The sequence below is a fragment of the Haemorhous mexicanus genome, chromosome 2, assembly GCF_027477595.1.
Source record: "Haemorhous mexicanus isolate bHaeMex1 chromosome 2, bHaeMex1.pri, whole genome shotgun sequence".
Classification (NCBI taxonomy): Eukaryota; Metazoa; Chordata; class Aves; order Passeriformes; family Fringillidae; genus Haemorhous; species Haemorhous mexicanus.
The window spans coordinates 116,545,590-116,563,465 of record NC_082342.1 but is presented as its reverse complement, the minus strand read 5'-3'; the positions used below and the strand labels follow the sequence as shown (position 1 = coordinate 116,563,465).

The following is a 17,876-nucleotide window of genomic DNA, read 5'->3' as shown; positions in this document are numbered from 1 at the left end:
CATCTGACAGCCCTAACAATTCCTTGCTATACTTACTGGTATCAGTGCTGGTCCTGTGTCAGTGCTGCGCTGGTGTTGCCTGCTGATAACTTCATTTTACTGTTCCTGCCTTGATCAGCTCAAACATGCTGATTACAGTAGATACAGGGTCCAGTTGAGCAGAACATGAAATGTTGCAGCCCTTTGGGTGTTGGAAATACGTGGTAGCAGCTTTGGTCTGTGTTCAAAGACAGCCAGTGTATTTCACATTGAAGGTCTGTTCTCACTTTTCTTCTAATCCTAGAGGGCTGTGTTGCCTTGATCATAAAACACATTCTTCTGTGTATTTGATATGCCCTCAAAACCAATGCAGGAGGAAAAGCTGACTGGTTTTAAGATGAATATACCTGTTTTAAGCTGATAATGTGATGTGTCTGTCTGAATAGCAGGGTGCTTACATATTATCCTTTAGTTCCTCTGTATTCAGTAGTAGCCCTTTTTACTTAAGATGTTGAATTCTAGATTATTTTTGTGGCATAGATTGAATTTTTAGGTGCAGTGTAGAAAAATTTGCTATACTCCAGAGATAAAATACGTGGCTTGTTCTTTCCAGCAGATTTGGAGCTCACAGACTCTCATTTTGATGTGGTCATCGTGCTGCTGCTAAGTCACTAAGCCATGTTTCACTCTCTGTGGGCAGTAATGAGTTGCAAATCAATAGACTGTTCTCAGCTTGGCTCACAGAGGTGTAGCTTGGTATAAAACAGCATTAACACTATGACTAACACTTGTTTCAGTATTCATTCAGGGCATTTGTTTGTGGTCTTAAATAGCATGTGGTATGGTACACTTAATTCAGATGGCATGAAGGTGAAGAATCAAGCATAAAGTACTTTTCTGGAGAGACAGGACTAAAGTACTAATTGTTTTTGTTTTGTTTTTTAGCTATTTTATGAAATTGCATTGTTGAATAATAGCTAATGTGGTCAGACATCAGAAAAGCTGTTTTTGTTCTTAATCAGACTCTTAAACTTTATTTTTTTAATATACTTTATTGTGTGGTGATAGAATTCTGCTAGTGCTGGTAATCAAAATGCTATATGGGAGAATAATAATATATATAAGAAAACTGGGGAGAATGGACTGGAAAAGTATTTCTAAGATGAGCTAAAGAATGTTAAAGGAAGGTGGAGGCAATGCCTGGCTTTGTGCCTGGATGTGAGACTGGGGGATGGGAGGGAAAAGAAAGGATGTCAGGTACTTCTGCAGTTTCCAGTTCCACAGGAAGGTGAGAAGGTCTTCCTGTTCTGGTGTGCAGAATGATTGTGAAAAGAAAAACCACTAGGAAGTAGCAGAATTGGCTGTAAGGCTGTTAAAATCTTAATTAATGTCTTGTCCTTGTCATATCCTCCCTGAATCTAAGAGAATTGAAGAATTATTGTTGAAAGGTTATTGGTAATACGTTTTTTTCATGTGGTAAACACTGCATTTTCTTCTGACTTGTATCTGAGTAGCTCCTGCAGTGGTGTTGTATTTAATGTTGTTGTTTGGGACCTGCACTGTGTTAACAGACCTCATGTTTCTGCAGAACAGTGTGGTAGTCAGGGAGGTGTTTTGTAGTAACAGCAGTCCCAGAGAATAAGGAGAGAGGAATCATATCCAGTAAAACACAGAACATGTGCTAAACCAAATTTTCTCAGTGTAGGCCCAGCTACAGAATGATGGGAACCACTCTCTACCCCATCTTCTGGTTTGGGAAGTCTGAATTCTAGAAGATTTTTAAATATACTTTTTTTTTTTCTTTTTTTTTTTTTTAACCAATAACTCCAGCTAAGGAGCTGTTTGTTTTGTTTTTGGAGTTGGACCAGCTTTATGATACGCTCTTTGGTATATGGATTATGTAGCTCTGTGGAAAATCCCAATAAGAGGTTTGTAACAGTGTCTGCTTAAAAGTGTTGTATTAGGTCTTGAGAGTGATTTAAAAAACTCTAGTTCAGTGCTGGACTCCAATTTCCACGTAGCAGACAAAATTAAACGTTCTGAATAACAGCAGACCATTAGTAGAATAGCATATTAATATACATTCTATCATTTGCACATGCTAATATATTAATGCCTTTCATTTTCAGGTGCTGGAGATCAGAATTTATTTACTTCCTTGTATCCTACACTTTCTCAGCAGCTTCCTAGAGAACCCATGGAATGGAGGAGGTAAACTGACATTTTATTCTGTGATTCTGTTTCAATGTCTCGCTTTGACCTGGGTAAATATGTATTTGTTGTGTTCTGAGGAGCTCTTACCATAAATTGAGTTGAACAGAGCAACTGACTCGAAGAAATTGGAGAAATTAGATAATCAAAGTGAATGTTGTGCATCTCAGGATGATCTTTTCAAACCTTCAACTTAGCCTAAAGAAAAATGATAGTAATGCTGTGTTTCTCTTCCTGATTTTGTGGTTTGTGGGTTTGTCTTGGTGTGCTTTGATGTATTTAGGCTGCTGTGTTTTGAAAGTGGTATGCTTTCTTCTCAATGAGAATATAGGTAGAACTCACATGGAATTAGATGTATTTCCCTTCAGAAATACATTTAATATATTTGAATGTTTTGTGATTGGAAAAGTTTTTTTGAGAATTCTCTTATTTAGTATTTTCTACTTGTCCTAGAGATACAGAAAATTTTTTACTGGAAGGAAGCTGAAGAGCTTCTAAATGCTGTTCTTCAAAAAGGAGCTTTTATCTCATTTCAAGCAATACCAAATTTTAGTTGACTTTATACCAACTGCAGTGAGTGTAGTTTGTGGGTTTCCAGTGCCAGAATATTTCAGTTTATTTCTCTTCCCCACAACACATGTTCATTTTTCTATTCTGTCCAGTAATTTCAGTTTTCAAACTCTGTAGGTCTTACGGCCGTGCTCCGAAGATGATTCACCTGGAATCCAACTTTGTTCAGTTTAAAGAGGAGCTACTACCCAAAGAGGGGAATAAAGCCCTTTTGACTTTTCCCTTCCTTCATATTTATTGGACAGAATGTTGCGTAAGTACTCGGAAAAACTCAAATTTAAAAATGAAATTGTTCACATAAGCATGAAAAACAAATGAAAATAACAGACAGCACAAGCAGAAAGTCAAAACAATGAAGTCTGGGTTGCATAAGCATCCATACCTGATATATTGCTTGAAACAAAACTTAGCTTGAGCACTTCTTGCCACGAGCAGTATCTGTTTGTAATGTTACTTGACACTAAGAGGACAGGCATTTGAATAACCTGTTTTCAGTGCTTTGTCACAAAACCCCCCAGGATCTTACAGTGATACTGCAGTGGCACAGTGCACTTTCTTTGTAACCCAGAAATGTGGCTGGGGTAGTTCAGTTCTGATCTGTTGGTGTGCTGAAATCTAAAGATACATTTTTTTTCTTTAGTTCCATCGTCTGTGTGTGTCAGGTACTGGTGGATGTCGGCAATTTAATTGGGCAAGATTTGGAATGTCTTAATCCTGTTAATCTCCAGCTCACTGCCTTTTGGTTTGCTTCTGTTGTGAATTAATTATCCACTTGAGGGACACAGGTGACATCTGATCTGTGACCAGTCAAAAAGAATCCAGAACAGCCTTAAGAATTATCTGTATTTATCTGTGTAACATCAATCCAGAAGCAAAATAATTCAAAACAATGCTTCTGCTTTTTTAAAAAAATCATTTTTATGAAAAAGCTTTTGAACGGGTTGAGATTTGAGCAGTGCGGAAGGTGGAAATATCACACTTCTGTTACTATGTGAGAATAAAACAGTTCAGCTTTGTAATTTCAAACATGTTTTTATTGTAAAGCTCCAGAAGGTGTAAAATAAAGAGCTTAAATGATGTTTAAAAGTCTTAATTTCAGTCATCTAAAGAATGATAATGCACCAACTACTATATTTGCTATTAACTAAAATACTGGAAATGAATTAAATTAAAAGACTAGAATTTTACTATGCTTTATCTAATTTGATTTTTTTCAGTAAGTGAACTTACTGTCACTAATTCCATTTGATATGTCTTTCTGTTTGCCTTCTTTTGGAACAAAACTTGCCTTTTGAAATTGTTCAGAATGTCTGTTTGATTTGATGATTCACCACTTCTCATCCCAGGACACGGAAGTATACAAAACCACAGTCAAGGATGACATCACCAAGTGGCAGAACGTTCTCAAAGCTCACAGCTCAGTGGACTGGCTGATTGTGGTGGTTGAGAGTGATGCCAAGAAAAAGAACAAAACCAATATCCTTCCCCGAACCTCTATAGTAGATAAAATAAGGAATGACTTCTGCAACAAGCAAAGTGACAGGTGAGCATTCTTGGGCTTGCAAACATTTTCATCTTTTGACCAGTGTGCTGATTTATAAAGCTCCATGTACAAGACATTCCTTGCTCATTTAAAGACTTCCCTTGATGTCCGGCATTCACACTGGTGAGCTCTGTAAGATTTGTGCTTTGAAGGAGGCTGGCATAAAGAATAAAGGGAGAAATTTTATTTTCAGTTTTTCTGGGTTTGTGGCAGCTTTGAAATGTGTGTCAAATAGATTTCAAGTATCTCCTCCTGGCTTAGAGAGGTTTAAGGGGAACAGTGTGATGTTAATCAGCTTTTAGACCTTCAGGGTTTTTTGTTTGCTTAGGTTCTTGCAAAAGTCTTACCAGAGTTGCAGGTAGTTGGTGTGAGGTGAGTAGGGAATATGAATCATTTTTTGCCATTGTACTTTCTGCTGTTCACTTAATCAACTTTCCACTCTGAGATAATTGACATAAGGCCAGTTTGTTCAGATGTTTTTATTCTAAGAAAATACTAATGAATGTATGAAACTGTTCTTGCTTTCATTAAAGCAAACAAAATAGGATTTTCTAACCAGAAATAGTGTTTTACTTGGATGAGAGATTTTCCTGTCTTTAGAGATATCATTAGTTTTTTGGATGTTAATAAATTTTGATAGAAAAACTGAGGAAGTAAGATGTTCTAAAAAAGTTGATTTATTTGTAAATTAATGGGATCTGTTTATTTTCTGAGAAAAGGAGAGGAAGTTTTAGCACATAGGATGTATAAAACTAGATTGAGATATTTCAAGAATCTATTATGGATGATTATTTCAAGTGAGTTAGGAAAGGCTGACTTTATGTGATCTAACAGATCCTGATTTGTATTTTGTATAATCTTTACCAGGAGTCCAGGAGTAGCTATATTTGCTTTTCTGCTGATTTGTATTGCTAGGCAGACTTGTCTTTTCTAGGTTAGCTACAGCATTGCTTATATTTAAGTAGTTAGAATAATGTATCCATTATTTGCTTCAAAAAAAAAAAAAAAAAGGCTTTAGAGTGCTCATTCTGGGTAAAACACTTAACTCTTCTCATAAACTATATCACATGACAAAGTTTTTTAAAAACTACCAAGCCCCAACCAGAAAAAGAAACAACCCAAAACCTCAACATAGCCACCTCCAAACAAAAAACATAACCCTTATCTTGTTTTTTTTTCCTTCTGATTAATGTGGAATGAAAAACTAAATCTTGTTCATTCTGAATTTGTCAGGAATGCACAGTATTCAGCTGGGCATTTATATGTGCATTATGTGTTTTCCTCCTCAAATAGAATTTTATCAATCTCTTTACAGATGTGTGGTACTTTCTGACCCTTTGAAAGACTCTTCCCGTTCTCAGGAATCTTGGAATGCCTTCCTGACCAAACTCAGGACATTGCTTCTCATGTCCTTTACCAAAAACTTAGGCAAGTTTGAAGATGACATGAGAACTCTGAGAGAGAAAAGGACTGAGCCAGGGTGGAGCTTCTGCGAGTATTTCATGGTCCAGGTAAGAGTCTCTTGATATTGAAGAAGAACTCAAGAAGAAAACCCTTGAGTCCTAGTTTTAAAAATGGTGCTTTTTTGTTGTGGTTGGATTTCTGGTCCTTTTAATGTTCTGATCATTCTTTGAGGGTTGTGGTAGGAATTATGGAGAGTGGTTTAAAAGCAGCATTTTTGGATCCTGTTTGCAGCAGGTTTGAGTTATCTTTTAATACAGTTAAGCAGTAATACAGTTTCCTGCTGTTAAAAAAGCAGAATCTCTTCAGGCTTGTCAAAATTTTATGAACCCAAATTAAAGCAAATGAATTGCATCTAAAAAGTGTTTTAGTAGTTGATCTTGAATTTGGGGTAAATGTCCCATTACTGTGCATACACACTCAAACTCACAATTGGTATTTAATATGAATGCTGCTGTTTTCTTTGTTCAGATTGTTATCAGTATTTATGGAGGTGATGTTTAGAAAAGTGTCTATTTTGAAGTAATCCATATAGAGAGTGCCATGAATTCTATTTTTTATGTACTTATAAATAGAATTTTGTTTTATCTTGTTTAGAGAAAAGCAAGAACCTCTTGTTTGATACAAGTCAATATCTTGATTCCTTTGGAATTTTCTGGTCCCTGTACAATGCTGATCTCCACTGCATCCTCGTGTCTCCTTTGACTGCATGTGCTGTCTTTTGCATAGGCTATATCTTATTTTGAGGCCATTTCTACTTAGCAGTTTGGCTTTGTGTACAAAAAACCCTTTTATGATGCACTGCAGTTGATGGCTTCATGGTGTATACTGAGAGGAAATAATCAGTACTATTATGGGAGATGAGTCTTCAGCATTTATTCATTTATTTATTTTAAATTCAAACTTTTAATAGATCTATGAGCAATATCTTGTAGTGAATCAGGATCTGGATACACATCAGAATTTACTGGCAGAGCTGCATGATTTAATCTTCTTTTGTGGACCTCCCTGTGTTGGGAAGAAATCTGCTCCAATGACAGGTTTTTCTTATATGTGTGAAATGAACATTAGAAAAAGTAGTTCCTGGAGCTCTTTGGATGGATAAGGACTGAGGACAGGCTCTAATACCAGACCTGAATAATGTCAATAACATGTTCCCTGTATTTCTTGTGTGCCAAAAGGAAGAGCTGGCCTTTGTCTTTGAGATGCTGCAGCAGTTTGAGGATGCCCTGGTGCAGTATGATGAGCTGGATGCCTTGTTCTCTCAGTACGTTGTCAACTTTGGGGCTGGTGGTAAGTGTCTGAAAATGTGAAATAAATGTTGACTACATGAATTCCTTCACTGTGCTGAGCAGCCCTGTGCTTTAGGCAGTCCCAGGGAGGCTGCACCAGGCAGTTTGTGCTCTTATTTTGTGCTGTGTATAAACACAAGTGTCCATCAGTTACAGTCTTAACAAAATTTTGTTTCTTGTCTGTGAGGCTGAGAAGCAATTTTTAATGAAAACCCGTGTTTTGCTCTAATGGGATGATTGTTACAACCAGAGCCCTGAACTATGAAATGACACAAGTATTGATCTGGCTGAGATACAGCTGCTGTTTTTACAGCTTACTGCTAGGTTTTTCAGTAAAGAGCTTCCTGGAAAAGTGCATTCAGTGTTGCCTCAAATTACACAAGATGTTTGGTAATCACTGCAAAACTTAATAGAAATAGGTGCTTAATCTGCACTACAGAAGATATAACTTCATTTTCGAGAAAAAATACTGTGCAAGAAGTATCAAATAGCTTTAAACTGTTTTAATGAGCTAAAGCACATGCTGTTATATAACAGCTTTAATCAGATATGTTTTATGAATCTGGTGAAAATATAGTGCAGGAGTAATTGCAGTGAAATAGATTTGTGCTGACTGAACCCAATGCACTACCTAGAAGTGGGGGCACATTCATCCATGATGGCTGAGTGAGAAATACTTAAGCAAATAAAGCTTGTTTGTTTTGAATTTCAGGTAGGCTTAATTGCTAATAAATAAATTAGAGACTGGTTGCCGCTATACTGATAACAAACATACAATGAAGGCAAAATGCCTATGGGAGATGAATGTGAAATTCAGTTATCTTACCTCGCTGTGGAAGTTTTGCTGGTTTTTTTGGTTTGCTTTTTGAAGCTAAGACATTAAGTCATTTATCCACGTGATAAACTTGGGAAGGACTAAGGCAGCTCACAGCCTCTGGAGAGAGGATGAAGAGGCTTTCCTAGAAAGCAGTGGTTGATTCTTGGATATTAACTTTGTTTACTTAGATGGTGCAAACTGGCTGACGTTTTTTTGCCAGCCAGTGAGGAGCTGGAATGGTTTAATTCTGCGGAAGCCAATAGACATGGAGAAGAGAGAGCTGATCCAGAACCAAGAGGCAACGCTGCTGGACCTGCGCAGTTACCTGTTCTCCCGCCAGTGCACCTTGTTAATCTTCCTGCAGAGGCCATGGGAGGTTTCCCAGCGAGCACTGGAGCTTCTTCACAACTGTGTGCAGGAGCTTAAGCTGTTGGAAGTGAGTCAGTGTAATCTGTTCCATTATGTGAATTATTTCATCAAGTGATGATCTGCGGCATTCACGTTCTCTAAAAAAATCCCTTTGCCCAGGATTTTTCTCCTGGGAAGCTGAGAAGCCTCAGAGAAAAGGAAAACAATTCTTATCTCATTTGCTTCTCTTGTGTTGTGCTCATGTGGAATGTGTTTGGAGATTGTTTACCCACAGGTGATTGTTTCATTGGATTCTGGTATGAGTTGTTTTCACTCATTGGCCAATTGGGGCCAAGCTGTGTTGGAGACTCTGGAAAGAGTCACAAGTTTTCATTATTATCTTTTTAGCATTCTGTAAGTATCCTGTCTGTATTCTTTAATATAATATAATATAATATAATATAATATAATATAATATAATATAATATAATAGCCTTCTGAGAACATGGAGTCAGATTCATCATTCCTGCCTTTGTCAGGGCAATTCCCAGCAAATACAATAATGACCTAAGGAGATCTCTCAAGCTTAGCTGTTGGTGACCAGCATTCAATAAGGGCTGGGAGTTATCAAAATGATGCTGTAATAACAATTGTGCTGCAGTTGATTGTGTCATCATGAGGATGTCTTTGGGAAGAAATTTGGAGACATCGCATCTGGGAACCAAATCTGCTCAGTTAAGGCGTTTTAGTCTTCACCTGGAAAGTTATTGTCTAAACTGGTAGTCATTTGCCTGCTTCTTTCATGGATTTATTACCAATCTGTTGAACTGTAGCTCCCATAATTTAGATCTATAGCAGTGTTGTATTGAAGGAAACAAGGCAGAGTGGTTATTATGCTGTTATGCAGGCTTATCCTCTATAACAAAAAGAAGAGATTATTTCTGAATATCACTTTGTGGCTTACCCATGTCCTCATCCCATGGGTGCTCTGTTAGTTTTATCTGTGCCATTATAACAGCAGCTGCTAACTTTTGCCTGTCTGACATCGTTGTAGTAAGTTCCATCTGTTCATCTGCATTTAAAAGCTGCAAATCTGCTTCAGATGCTTTCCTGACACCTTCATGTGTTCTCAAACTAACGTGTAATTCCCAAAGATAGTATTATTTGTGTGTGCATTTTTTTTTTTTTTTAAATTTCCAAACTGTAGCCTTCTAGATCTCTGAAGGCACTTCCTACAGTTCCCCTTTTGCTGCACCCCAGATCTGTCCTGTGCCCCCAATGTTTGGAGTTTTCCTTTGCACTGTCTCTTATTCCTGCTGTTCCAGTCTTGCTGTGGGGATCCAAACTGAATGCAGTGTTCTGACTGTGAGACAATTTCACTTTAATGTGCACAGCTTGTACTTATCCCTGTTGTGATCCTTTTTCTTAATACAGTCAAACCTCTTAACGTGGCTTGACACCACTGAACACACAGCAGAAATCTAAACTACTCTCTTCTTAGGATCTTTGTATTCCTGAAAATTCTTTCGGAATTCAGATCTTTGTTATTTCTTCGAGTTCATTGTGCTCATACTTTAAACTTTCCTATCCCATTAGTCACTTAGTTTATTATGGGTTTTAGGACTTCCATAGTCTTTCTAAAAGGAATATTTTTGCATTATTATGGACAGGATTTTGAAACACCTTTATTGTGTCTCTATTCCATGTCTTTAGTTATGCTCATCTTTATCTAAATTCTTGAAAATATTTTAGTATCAGACTCTCTTGTTTTTCTCTAGCTTTCTCGTTTTGTGTTCCTTTGCTTGTTTTCATCTCCGTTTTTTAATTAATTGTCCATGACAGATTTCTTATCCTTCAATGAATAAGCTTATTTTTGTGAAGGTATCTTAGAGACTAATTTGTTTTCTCCAGGTTTTTAGCACTTCTTTATACTTTTCATTTCAGTCTCATTTAGAACTGATGTCTCCTTAGGAAAGTAGTATTCTATTTACAGAAATTTTTCCTAACTCTCTTTTCCTTAAGCTGAGTTGTCAGACTTCTGGAATTTTTCCAAGACCTATTACTCTTCCTTTCCTTCTCTTCCATCTTGATGAATGTATTAGATCTAGTTAATATGTTTCATGAACTAATATGTATAAATTATTCAGGAGGCAGCAAGAGTTTGGCTGTGCTTTGTGTATTCCGAGAGTAAACTCTTCCAAGAGGTTTTGCTGTGTTGTATCAAGAAAAGTACTTTTGCTGAAGTATTTTCTCATCTGATGATGGTTGATTTCCTAGTTAATTTTATCTGTTTATCTCCAGGTCTCAGTTCCTCCTGGAGCTTTGGATTGCTGGGTGTTTTTGAGTTGCTTGGAAGTCTTACAGAGAATAGAAGGCTGCTGTGATAGGGCTCAAATAGATGCAAATGTTTCCCACACAGTTGGCCTGTGGAGCTATGCCACAGAGAAGGTGAGTGAATGATGTGTTGGGGTAGTGGTATTACAATGTTGAAATAGAATATTTGTTTCCCTGGAACAGATTTGTCCTTTTTATTGTGGAATTTTAATACTGGGTTCTCTACATTGTCTTGAGTTTAGTCTACATGAGACATCCATGTTTCAAGTTCCACTTACTCTGTTCCATTGAAAGAGGTGATGTTTGAGATTGCTGCTGCTTTTCACTGCTGAAAAACATTTTAGAAAGAAGTCAACTCCAGAAACTGTTGAAATAGTCTACTGTGGTATCTGTGGATGTTTTTGAAGACCAACATCTTTTGAAGACTCACTCTTTTGTTTGCATAGCCTGTAGAATATTTGCTCTTTATTTTAATTATAGTTTGCTCATGTTTCAGTAGACTTAATAATCCTTTAATTGAGCCCTTAAGGTCCTTGTTTTATTACAAAAGCAGGGAAATGAAATTTCACCTTGAAGAGTTATTGCTAAAAAAAAATTAGGGGGGTGGAGATCAGAATAAAGGAAGCAAAGAATTGTTTAAAATGGCAATTGGTGCATCAGATTCTTCCCATACTCCTTACATGTTTCTAGGGAAAATAAGCTCTATCATGAGCTGGAAATGTTCTTCCCTTCCATCATTTTTCTAACACAAAGGGTAAAAGGAAGAATTTTAGGATAATGAGTAGCAGCAAGGTGAAATTGACTGAATGAAGAAATTTAGCAACTAAATTGCTAAATTAACAAAATTAAGTGGAGTTTAAAATAAATTAAAAAAAAAAGATTAATGTCCATCCCCATTTTTTATGTGACAAGCTGAGGCTTACCTCAGTAGTTGATTGAGTTTTCTAAGTAAATTAACCAAATGGCCAATAGGTAAGAGCTTCTTTAAGACAATATTCTGGGTGTTGAGCCACCAGCTGCTGTCTAGAAGGGGTTTTATGGTAGTTAACACTGTTAGCTGTGCTAATCTCTTTTTCAGGAAGGTTTTCATCTGAATATAATACTTCAGGTGAATTTTCAAGCTGCCTAATCACTGTACTGCAGACTTGCCTGCTTTTCTTGATTATGGAATTTTCAAAAAATACAGACACAGCTATTAGAAATAATCTTTAGTCATAACTGCTGAACATCTCAAGCTTTGTGTTTGTGTTGAAAACCACAAGGATTTATTCAGATTATGTGTTGTGCATGTAGGGATCTGTGTGTATAGGCATATGTTCCAGTATTTGAGTCAGTAACTTATATGCAATTTAATTCCTTAATAAGTTACTTTATACTTTGAGAATAACAGTTAATTTTGAGATCCTATAAGCAGCATAATATGAAAGCAATGAAAATGGAACAATGTCATAGAACAATAGAAGTTTTCTACTGATTTTACAGCCTATTGAAAGCAAGCATCTGGCTTCTCTTACAGTTAAAATCTCTGGGTTACCTGTGTGGACTTGTGTCAGAGAAGGGACCCAATTCAGAAGACCTTAACAGGACTGTGGATCTGTTAGCAGGGCTGGGAGCAGAACGCCCTGAAACAGGTACTGCCAGGAGAGGTGGCATTCCTTCAGTAGCTGCCAGTGTCTGAAATGCACAGCATACAAGTACATCAGTAATACAAAATTTTAAGTATCCCTACATATGCCCACACATTGATAGAACTTTATCTCTTGCAAGTTCTTTTCATGCCTATTTAGTATTTCAAACTACCAGTGCATCTCCTTACTGTTGCAAGTATAAGCTTTTCCATCAATGCTCCACTTATCAGCATTTAGGTGATTGGTCTTGAACAGCACTGGTTTTGAATTAAGGTCTTAATGCTTTCAGACAAATATTTAATATAAAATTATTGGAAATACAAATGGAGCATCCTTGATTGTGTGCAGATAGATAACCTGCCCCTGCAGGAGCTGCAAAGTGATATTAGATTTTAGTTTTCTCTCCACTTTCTACTGGAGAAAAAGCAGGGAAGGGATGTGGGGGGTGCTGTTCTCAGAATGAATGTTTGTAAGTAACACCTCTTCTGCTTTTTTCCAAAGCCAATGCATCACAGAGCCCTTACAAGAAACTCAAAGAGGCCTTATCATCTGTAGAAGCTTTTGAAAAACACTACTTAGTAAGTATGAGTCTTGGTTATTTATATTAGTTTTGTGTGTGTTTGCACTGTAGATTAAATAGGGCCAGGGTTTTCAAACCTGAGAAGATACATTGAGAACATAAATTTGTATTTCCATGTTTTGGTATCAAAGGTTATTTCTTGCACACTGAATGCAACAAGGCTGATTTGTTTAACTGCTGGAACCCTGTAGGGGACCCAAGTTTCAAATATTTGCATTAACTTTAATATTTACAGTTATGAGCTGGAGGTTATTATCTGTGGGTAGGTATACTCAGATATTAAAAAAGTCAATGTCATGGCTGTCATGTTCTGCTATCCCAAACTCAGAATTAACTGACTCTTTCCCAGAAGAATATTGATGTGTGAATTCAGCTTCCTTTTAAATGGTCTGGGCTTGCATTTTGCAATGAGTATTACATGATTAAAGTTATACTGTTGATTTTTTTTTAATAGATATAAATTGTGGGACATCTGTGGATAATAGGGTTGTACCTGGCATAGATTGATGCACAATGAGGATTCTAATATTGTGCATCTTTGCTTCCTGACAGCTCCCCAGCTGAGGAGCCATTGTAATGATTTCAGTTTTTTTTTATTTTGCTGGTTTTGTTTTTTAAATAGAAGATTGTTAAATAAAACAAAAAACTCTTAACTGTCACTAGAATGTGTTTGATTTTTTGAGGGCTTGGTTTGACAGTTTTTGTTGGGTTTTTTGGTTTGGTAGGTTTTTTTCCAACCAGTTTTGCTTGGGTTTTTTTTTTCCTTAAATAATTTTCCTTTACAATTTCTCATATTTGCATATGGCCAATAAGGTTTCCTGGAGAAAACCTGAAGGAAAATGGAATACTTTTTTTGAAATATGGAAACTATGTGCTACTCAATTTTACAAAGTTTTATCAGAAGAAAAAGTCTCAAAACATTTTGTCTGAAGATACTGGGTTTCACTTTTATTATTCATTTATTTATAGGACTAGCTGTGTAGCTAGATCAGAATTAAAATCTTGAGCTGCCAGCTTCTCTTACCTATTCAGTTCCAACTTGCACCTGAAGATCTCTGCTAAGCTCAGAAGTAACTTCCTAAATTTAAGAAACTAAGTGGGGTCTCTAGTGTTTGCCAGAGGAATTGCCATTTCTCTTTGTATTTATGACTGCACTTTTATGCAGTGGAAATTCAGATATCAGATACACTCTAAAACTACACTTTTCTGTGTAGTTGTCATGTAAATATACACATTTTATGTGTATCTATATTTGATCTTTTCCTGTATTCAGTGGACAAGAACACAGAATTAGTAAAATTTACTGACACACCTAAGATAATTTATTTGCATTAAAAAAAAAAATCTTTTCAGTTTGAAGCCATTCCCCTTTATCCTGTCATGATGGGATATATTTTTTATATTTTTACATATCTGGCCAGAGATTATTATGGACTTTTGAAAGAATTTGGATGGTTGAACACAGCGTGTTTGCTGTAACTGCTAATTTTGTGAGAAAGGTTTGCTGCTGTTATTAAAGCTTAAGGCAAGGGGAGAAAGGTGACACTTGGGCACTGTGGCTGCATTGGAGATTAAAGCTTAAAGATGAGGAATAAACTTCAGTTTGGGAATGCAAGCAAAATTCCTTTAAGGCACTCTTGTGAAAATAATTATTCTGACTATAACTTAACATTCACAGATCTGGGATGTGACCAGCTGCAGGAGCAGTGAAGGTGATCTCTTACAAACTGCTGTGTATTTTTTGCACAGGGCAAATGTGACTCATTCTGGGCATTTTGTTGCAGTAACTTAGTCTCTGGCTGTGAGTTTGTGTGAAATAATCCTACAGCTGCCAAAAATACATAAAGCTCATAATGGTTTATTTTCTTTTCTACAGGATCTGTCCCATGCCACCATTGAAATGTACACAAACATTGGAAGAATTCGCTCAGCTAAGCTTGTGGGAAAGGACTTGGCAGAGTTTTATATGTAAATGACTCTTTAAAATGTCCTAAATGCATTGCCTTTGAAAAGGTTGAAAATTATCCCTGAGGAAGATATGCTATAATTCAACAGGAATTTTAAAAAGTATTTTTTAAAATGTAAACAAACCCTATTTCAGGCTGTATTTCAGGGGAAAAAAAAAGAAAACTAACAATCTCTTTTATCAAACCTTAATTATCACCTCATGATTTTGTACTCTTACCTTTAACTGCTTTGTGTTCTTTAGTTTGATCCTTTCTTCTTCTGGGGAGAAAAAGCTGGGAAAGATAGCTGTAAACTTTGAAACAAGTCAGAGGCCTCCTTAGCAAGCAGACTATAGTAAATGCAGTTGTTACCTTAACTACATATATGAACTGCATCTATCTAAAAAAAGCCAGGAAAAGTGTCTTTGGAGAATAATCAATTTCATATTTGAGGTTATCACTGCAAAGTGATTGTTTCCCCTCCGGTGAAGCAGTGATTTTATTCCTGATTTCCAAATATTTTTTTTGGTTTTATCCCTGCTGTTCAAATCCACTGAGAAAACCTCCTGCATTTTTCAGTGTCATTTTTTTTTCTTATTTAGAAGAATTTGGGAGTCATAAGTGGTTTTTTTTGAAAATATATTGGGGCTTGCTTCCCACCAATATTCACTTAAACAGTCTGATCTCCACATTGCAACAGATTCTCCCAAATTAACTTAAATTTTCACCAGAGGGAGTAATGTTAGGTTTAAAGATTGCCATGGAACTGCTGTGAGGTGATAAAATTTTTATTGAAGTATTCTTCTGCTTTAAAATTTTTGAGTAAGCAAATTTTTAGCTAACTGTCAGAAGCTTTGGGGGGCTTTTGTTTCATTTGTAGGGGGTTGCTTCACCTCTTTTGCTCTGACTTGGGATAGATCTGCATATGGAATAATGACATTAATTGCATTTCTACTTGCTGAAGTGAATTGCAATAAGGAAGGCCCCTATGTTGATCTGTTACCAGAAAACTCAAGATCATAATGCTTCACTGCAGTTTGTTCCTCCCCCATCAGCACTTTGAGAAAAGATGTGGAGAGTTTTCCTGGCTGCAAAGGTTTTTATATTGCTATGTGCTCATTTTTTCATTTTCCAAGGAGGAAGAAAGGTCCCCAGAAGGCAGAGGTGTATCTTCAAGGAGCACTGAAAACCTACCTTGCTGAGGGCTGGGCACTGCTGGTCACACACACAAGGAAGCAGCTGGCTGAGTGTCAGAAGCAGCTTGGGCAGATAGAAAAGTATCCTCTAAAAGGCAGAGCTGGAGCAATCAAGACAGGAAAAATGATGCTTGGGATTCTTTTTCTGACATATCTCTAACTTTTATTTAACAGTAAAGGCTGCCAGACATTCTGAGTCTGAGCTGAGACAACTGAGTTATTTGATACCATAGAGTGTATCTTGGGGGTTGTTCTGTTGTTTTTTTGTTGGTTCATGTGCTTTTGGAACAAGACCCATTATACATGTCAGCCTCCTTTGCAAAATTTTCATTAGATAAAACAATGAAAGCTTTTCTAGATTGGAGCTGCAGTATTTACAAAATATTCTCACATCACTTTCAAACACTCTTAAATTTTTCTGCTTCAGTGCAAATGCTCATAAGGAATCTGAGCCAGTAATATTGCATTCTTAGCTAAATATTCAAGTGATCCTTTATATCTCCAGCACTTAAAATTTTAAAGAATGCCTTGTGACTTAGTTTTGGTAAGTGGTGCTGTAACAGCTGGCAGATTCTCAGCCAGGTAAATTGGAATAAAATGGAATACTCAAGATTATTTAGTGCTAAATGTTGGCCAGTGTGATGCAAGACACTGTGTCTTTACTTGCACTCTGCATGGATTTTTGTCAAATAATGAATTTTCTATGCTCATGAATCTTTTTAGATGAGTCAAGGTTGCACTGGTTAATTATGGATCATATTTTTAGTAGGTCTGCTACAGAAATATTGAGATTCTGCAATACTCTCAGATGATGGTAAATTTTCCGTTTTTTCTTTTCTAGTGGAAAAGTGTAGAGATGATAACAGCAGGTCTTGTCTCTAAGGCTCAGAAAAGCATTTGAATGTCTTGTTTTCAGTCAAATTTGTAATTATTGTGGGCTTCTATCTCCTGTTTCCTTAACTTCAGTAGTTATCTCCAAACAAGCAGCCTTTTAGCTGGTGATAATCTCTTAACAGAAGAGGAACGCAAAAGATTTTGCCAAGAAATACTAGATTTTACCAATCAGCAAGCAGAGAACCAAGGTGAGTCTGGGTCCTGAAACTTCAGCTTCTCCAATCTGGTGTTCCCAAAGGTAGATGGGGAGGCTTTTTCTGATTGGGTTCATTATTTTGTGTATAATTTCTAAACTTGTGTTTTCCAAAACATTTATAAATCTCCTCTAATGAAGAATAGTCAAAGATGAAAGGGTAATTAACATTTTCATCCTGAATACTGCAGAGTCTTTGTTTTCCTTCTGTTATGTTTCTCTGCTTTAACAGCCCATAATTGATTGTGTGTTGAGTTTTCTCTGTTCCTAACCTATCTTTGTCTCTCAATGCTGGCATGCAAGTGGCAGCTCTGTGATGGTACATCCTCGATTTTGATGTTACATCTGTGCCCATCCACTTGCAGTTTATTATTTTGTCCATCCTGTTTCCTCTCTTTATTCTTCATGCTGCTTCAGTAATATCTTCTTATCAGATACTAATCATAATTCAAAATTATATGGACTACTTCCTGTAGATCTTAACAGTGCTTATTTTTATGCAGAAATTTTTTCTTAATGATTTGACGTACCATAAGTAATATGTTACTTTAGACTTGATTCTTAATTAATGTTAGGTACTGCCTTAGAGTTGTTTTTGGAATGTAGAAAAGAGAATGAAAACCCCTTGTACAGCAGAGGTGTTGGCTCAAGGCACCAGCCTGATTATTAGTTTCTTAGACTTATGCAAGCTCTGTTCATTTAATGCTACTGTGTTCTGTAGTAGTGAAATGTTCAACTTCTGCTTGAACAATCTCTCTCAATTCAGTTTTTTTTAATAGCCTGGAAATTGAAATTGTAGCCTAAGTGAAACAAATCTGAGTGACTTTTAACTCTCATGCAAGATAAAAAATTGGAAAGCAGTGATTTGTTGTGAAATGATTCAT

General features: G+C 36.5%; 1 protein-coding gene across 2 annotated transcripts in view; it reads left to right on the top strand.

Annotated features, from left to right (window-relative positions):
- The window catches only part of TRAPPC10 (trafficking protein particle complex subunit 10), a 37,968-nt gene that overhangs the window by 7,334 nt on the left and 12,758 nt on the right, over nt 1-17,876 (top strand). The window contains exons 2-13 of one of the 2 annotated variants that reach the window (XM_059840026.1): nt 2,109-2,190; nt 2,878-3,013; nt 4,107-4,303; nt 5,619-5,814; nt 6,946-7,057; nt 8,062-8,309; nt 10,523-10,669; nt 12,072-12,186; nt 12,685-12,761; nt 14,640-14,731; nt 15,846-15,986; nt 16,875-16,987. In XM_059840026.1, the coding sequence (XP_059696009.1) occupies nt 2,109-2,190; nt 2,878-3,013; nt 4,107-4,303; nt 5,619-5,814; nt 6,946-7,057; nt 8,062-8,309; nt 10,523-10,669; nt 12,072-12,186; nt 12,685-12,761; nt 14,640-14,731; nt 15,846-15,986; nt 16,875-16,987 (1,656 nt within the window). Of the gene's footprint in view, nt 1-2,108; nt 2,191-2,877; nt 3,014-4,106; nt 4,427-5,618; nt 5,815-6,945; nt 7,058-8,061; nt 8,310-10,522; nt 10,670-12,071; nt 12,187-12,684; nt 12,762-14,639; nt 14,732-15,845; nt 15,987-16,874; nt 16,988-17,876 lie in introns of those variants that run through there. The other variant, XM_059840027.1, reaches the window with a different exon arrangement.